Source organism: Castanea sativa, chromosome 8 (assembly GCF_040712315.1).
Source record: "Castanea sativa cultivar Marrone di Chiusa Pesio chromosome 8, ASM4071231v1".
In the NCBI taxonomy this organism is placed as follows: Eukaryota; Viridiplantae; Streptophyta; class Magnoliopsida; order Fagales; family Fagaceae; genus Castanea; species Castanea sativa.
This window is the reverse complement of record NC_134020.1, coordinates 34,831,342-34,837,341: the sequence shown is the minus strand read 5'-3', so window position 1 is coordinate 34,837,341 and position 6,000 is coordinate 34,831,342. Positions and strand designations below refer to the sequence as shown.

The 6,000-nt window shown below is 32.0% G+C and overlaps 1 protein-coding gene across 1 annotated transcript; it reads left to right on the top strand.

Moving 5' to 3' along the window:
* The first annotated feature begins 243 nt into the window (after nucleotides 1–243).
* On the top strand, nucleotides 244–1,291 carry LOC142607771 (fasciclin-like arabinogalactan protein 12). Its single transcript, XM_075779393.1, has one exon. It carries the CDS (start codon nucleotides 317–319, stop codon nucleotides 1,106–1,108), a length of 792 nt encoding a protein of 263 aa, XP_075635508.1. The 5' UTR covers nucleotides 244–316; the 3' UTR covers nucleotides 1,109–1,291.
* Nucleotides 1,292–6,000: the final 4,709 nt, after the last annotated feature.

Below are 6,000 nucleotides of genomic sequence, written 5' to 3'. Positions count from 1 at the left end.
ACACATTTCGGATGCCCTATGTTTTTCCTGATTTCCCAAGCAAACTAGTTAGCTAAAACGGCAAATAAAATCTCTCTCTCATCCTATCCACTTATGCTTCACCTCTCACAGAAAGATTAACTGCTAACATCTAAGGTTTTGCAACTAAGATTAAATTCTTTTAAGTAAGATTGTACCCTTTCACCTAAATTCATTGTCTCCAAGCCTATATAAAAAGGCACTTCCTCACTTCAACACATATCAAACACACTCAGCAAGTACCACTCTTGGAATCAACAAATTTCCAAGCTAAACACAGCCCACCATACATATAAAGATGGCCAAACAAGTTCTCTCCCTTTCACTTCTACTTGTTTTTCTCTTCCACTGCACCACAACTTCAGGCCAGCCAGCTCAGGCCCCGACGCTGCCTGCAGTGGCTCCGGCTGCACCTGCCAATGCTCCGGCTCCACCCGGCCCCCCTGACGTCACCAAAATCCTCCAAAAAGTCGGAGGGTTCACGATCCTAATCCGCCTCTTAAAGAGCACCGGAGTGGCTGACCAACTCAGAGGGCAGCTCAACGATTCAAACATTCGTTTCACTCTTTTTGCTCCAAACGATAATGCATTTTCCAACCTCAAATCTGGCACTCTAAACTCTCTCAATAACGAAGAAAAGGTCCGACTTATACAGTTTCATATCTTGCCCACTTATTATACTTTGGAAAACTTCCAAACTGTGAGCAACCCAGTGCGAACACAGGCAGGAGATAACAAACCCGGTGATTACCCACTAAATGTGAGTAGTGTTGGAAGCCAAGTAAATATTTCGACTGGCCTTGTCAATGCTTCAGTGAGTGGTACTCTTTATTCGAATTTTCAGCTTGCTATATATCAAGTAGACAAAGTTCTTCTTCCTCTTGACCTTTTTGTTGCAAAGCCTCCATCGCCAGCTCCAGCCCCAGCCCCAACCAAGCCCAAGCCAAAGAAGACTACGGCAGCAGGCAGTCCAAAGACGGGTACTACTGCTACTCCTACAGTGGTTAATTCTGGTGCAGTGAGTCTCGCAATCCATGGAATGTTGGTGTCGATTGGAGTTGCGGTTTTCATCGCAGCATTTACTTTGTGATACAAACAAGGGACGATATATGCATCAGCTGGATATGTTTTGGGGTATAAATTGTCTACTACTTTATGATTTTGCTGAGTTGGTTTGAACCCTGATCATTGTCACCGAGTGTTTCTGTACTGTTAAGGTTGATTGTATGCTCTTTTCCTAATAAATAATTTTTTCTGTATCTTCTCATCTCAAGTTGTCTCTCTAATTAAGAATTTTGTATAATGTTCCAGAGGGAGCTAAAAATTGATCAATAAGGGTAAAAGTAAGTCTATGATGATTATTATTGTTTTATATTACGATTGTAAATTTAAAGTTTTAAGTGGCTTATTAATTATTATGATATATAGTTTAATAATATGTCTTTTTTTTTTTTTTTACATTAAAATTTTAATTAATTCGCGCGATCACACAAACATACTACTAGTATCAATTAAAAATTCAGCAATAAGAGGCTAAAAATATTTGAATAAAAGCAATTTGGAAAGAGAGTTATATATTCTTGTTATATATGGGCTAAAATGAGAGAGAGGTATTGTGACATGAAAGATGTGCGGTGGAGCTCAATCAATGGTCACAACTTCTAAAAGTGAAATGTAAAACGGGGGAAAAAACAAAAGAAACCATTTTGCCCTAATTTCCTAAAGTGAAGTGTAAAAGAAAAATATTAATTTAGCATATCTTGGATAAAAAACGGGACTAGCTCTCTAGCGCAGATGCATTGGAAAGCCATGAGTTGTAGAGCACTGCTTTGCATGATGTATTGTTTAAGAGAAATGAAAATGTAAAAATTGATGCAAAATATTTATAAAATGATGTAATAATGAATATAATTGGTAGATTTCAATAACTTAATTAATATATATTAGAATTTTTTTAATGATTTGTGATAGATCAGTTTTGTAACCATTATGTTGTAAAATTTGTAGTACTCCTATAATACAATTTATAAGCATAAGAGAGAAAGATTGTATGTTGATGCGAACAAAATTCAAAATGATATAAGTAGATCATTTTTGAACATGGAGCTTTAGAAATAACCAATTGATGATTTGGTCCTAAATTGAGAGTGCATAAAGAATAGGGCTTTGATTGTATCTCACACTCTTTTTGTACATTGTTTGTAGACATCATGTGTAATTATGTGTTAATTAAATGTGGACATTTAGGGGAAAAAGATACTTAATTTGTGCGAAATTATGAACATTGTGTGTACATTGAGGAGCAAGAAACATAATTTTCCTACAGAATCCAATTTGATATTTATTTATAAAAAAAAAAAAATAATTTCTGCCGAATCGGACAAACTAGGTGTGGGGGAAAGGGGTGGTGTTTGCTTAGATCTCAACTATGCTAACCCTATTATAGTTTTAATTACCATTAAGCTTAAACACCTGTCAAGGTATACTTTGGCATTCATCAGCATTAAGAAAAATCACATCTTTTAGATACAAATGACTTCGCCAAATTATGCACATGATCTGCTATGCATATTTTATCTTCTAGAGATTGAAAGAATAATCATTCCTATCTATTGGAGCGTAACTCAGTTAGCTTGTAGTTATTATTTGTTGAACTATGCATGAAAACAAGTGCCTTTGGTAATGTCTCATAACATCTGAAGATTTTTATATTGCCTTTAAATTGGAAATTTTAGGTGGTTGAGGATTGCGACTGTCCTATTAATGAAATCATGTTTGATATTCAAATTAGAATCTCATATAGTCATCTCGTAAAATCCAAGAAACCAGGAAAAAATCACTAAAGCAAGCTCTTTATAACTAACTGCGCACACATCTAACAAAAGTGAATACTATTTGTAATAGAAATTTTCATATATTTAAAACATGTTTATTATTTTAGTAATCCATAATTACCACAGCACTTAAGCAAACTCGCGGGAAAATGCTAATGTTGATGTAATTTTCTGGAATTCTATTATGGCCACAACAAAATCTCTCAGTACATTTACACAAGTTGTGGTGTCAACCTAACTTAAGTTAAAATAAAATAAAAACTGAAATACACTCTTGACCCTTATGTTTCAAAAGCTGTTTATGCTTAATTCTATTTTAATATTGGCCTTGCCACCTCTATTGTAATTTTTCTGTTAGGTGTCAAATAAATGCTGTCTGTTTATACACATCACCAATATATTTTGTTATTTTTATTTTTTTTACTTTTTATATAAAATAGAATTTCTATTATAGCATAATTTAAGTATATATGCGTGTGAAACTCCCTCTTGAAGACTTGAACCCCAGCCTTTACCTCTCACACCCCACAAGTATTTATCAAAAACATGTCACCCATATAATCTATTTCTTTTTTATAAATCTGATTGTTAAGAGTCTAGAAAAGTACATTCAATTAAGGCACGTCACTCATATAATGTAAAGTATCCCCATATTACTAATGGAAATGGACGACAAGACCAATATGAAAACAAAATCAAACATGAAGAACCAAAATGATAATTTTGAAACGTTAATGACCAAAATGAAATAAGCACCAAAATTTTAGGGCAAAAAATGTACTTTAATCTTTATTTATTTTGACTTATGGCATTCCAACACCACAATTTGTTGTGAAAATGTAATGAGATTTTGTTTTGGCTATATAAGAAGTCCATATTTAAGTTACATCAACATTAGGGTAAAATTGGCATAATAATTTGTTTCTTTTGAGCTTCCCACCGACTTATGTATGGTTCTAGGCTTAAACAAGGATATAATGTGATCATATTCATAAAGATTGTTAAATATGTGAAATTGGATTGAATCTATGCATTGCTTTAAGTTAAATGAAAATTTTAATGTTTGGAATTAATTGAAAATTATATCTTACTTTTCCAATTTAATTGATACACAAATAATAAGCCCATGAGTTTTATCATTTGAATACTTTATTTATTTTACTTGTATATATGCTTGATCTAGTTAGTTAGGATTTTGGTTACTTATTGAGTTGTTGAGCTCATCCCGTCTTGCTTTGTTTCAAATTTTGAATAGTAGAAGGTTTGGGCTATTGTTGAGGTGGTCAGCACGAAAAGAGTATTAGCATTTGACATCAATATATACTTGGTGTTAGAAGATTTGAAATTTGTGAGCTTTTCAGTTAGTTGTAATTTTCTAGAAATTTTCTTTTGACTATTGATTTATTGGCGATTACCTCTACTGTTTTATTGTTTATGAGAGAATAGTAAATTAAATTTTTATTTGTTATCAAATCTCAATTAAAGAATAATTTTTGAATTTAGTGGGAGCCTTGCGCACCTGGAAGACAAAGTTCGATAGGTATGCAGTCGTTGTCGCGTGCCTAGCTCATTTGTTGAGTTGGGGGGCATGACAACATTCTTGTTAGATTCTCGGTGAACATTGGAACATTCCTGCATTAGTTAGATCATAATAATCCTGAGAATAATTATATAAATATGTGTGTAGGTATGAATCTAAGTATACACTTATAAATAGATGTACCTATATCGGAAAATGTTTCTTTCTAAACTAGTTTAGAAGGAAATCTTTCAAACTTTTCTAATATCTCTTTATTGGATATGAATTTTGAAAATATAATCGTTGGATTGCATGTTTTTATTATATACCCTATACTTGCAAAATTTAAAGAAGATAAAAAATTAATAGTTATGGCATTAATTAAATATTTAAATTTCAAGTTTTATTCTCTAAAATTATGCATAAAAAATAAATTTATTGATTGAATAGTAAATAACATGCGATTTGAACAAAACTTGACATGCGTGTTAAGAATATAAAGAATATACAATTTAATAGTTAGATTTTAAAGATTCATATCCAATAAAAAGATATAGGAGAATAGAAGAGTTTTTCCTCAAAACTAATTTGGAGAGAAACCTTGTCTATTTAGATATGTATATATGCATATGCTTATATGGAGATGTATCTATACTTGAGTATATATATGTACGTGTTTGTATCTATACTTGTCCCTATTGTTTGTTTATAGAAGGCACCAAGTTGATTAACACAAGATATGCTTGTCTCACCTTTTACTAAATTAGACTACGTTTGTTTTGATTGAAAATATTTATAGACAGGAAAATGTTTTAGTTGAAAATACTTTTAGCTATTTATTTGCACTCCAAAAAACATTTCTATGTGTTTGGTCTATGAAAAATTCCACCTACTGAATATAAAATTCAGTATTCATCAAATACAAAACACAACCAAAAAAATAAAAACCTAGAAATTTGTAGATCTCAATATACTTTAACAAACCAGAAGGATTAAGAAATGAAGATCTACAATGACGTGGTGGTCACAAACCAAAGGTTGATTTGAAGGTTGGAGGTGGAGATTTGTGGGTGAGAGTGTAGTGGCGATCGCAAAACAGAGGTTGATTTTGGGGTGGTTGGGTTGAGATTCTTGATTGTTGATGATGAGAGAGAGATGGTGAGTTAACTAACTTGGGGTAGGGAGGAAGGGTATGAAAACAAGCATGTAATACGTACGCCAAAATGCCCCAAATTTTATGGTCAACCAGAAAATATTTTCAAGTTGACCAGCATTTTGTCATACTAGATACATAAAATTGGAATAAAATATATTTTTACATGAAAAAAAATGCAACCTAAATAACAAAATTATTTATTTATTTTTAAATATTTATTTATTTAATTTTTTTTAATCTCTTCTTTAGCAAAAATGCTACCAAAAACTATGGTATGAAAAACTTACTTCTAGCAGAGAGTCATAGACTACTCACCGTGTCTTGAAGAAGAAGAAGAATGAAGTTGGAAAGCTATTTTTATTTTTTAAGGCTTTGTCTCAAATTAAAACATAATCTGTCTGAGTTGTTATTTTGTTTTGCTTTATGTTCTTTTTAAAACTGGTTTATGAAAATACAACTTTGTCCATCTCCTA

Excerpts from the sequence above, each read along its gene's own strand:
- LOC142607771 (XM_075779393.1), top strand. The coding sequence starts at position 317 with ATGGCCAAACAAGTTCTCTCCCTTTCACTTCTACTTGTTTTTCTCTTC.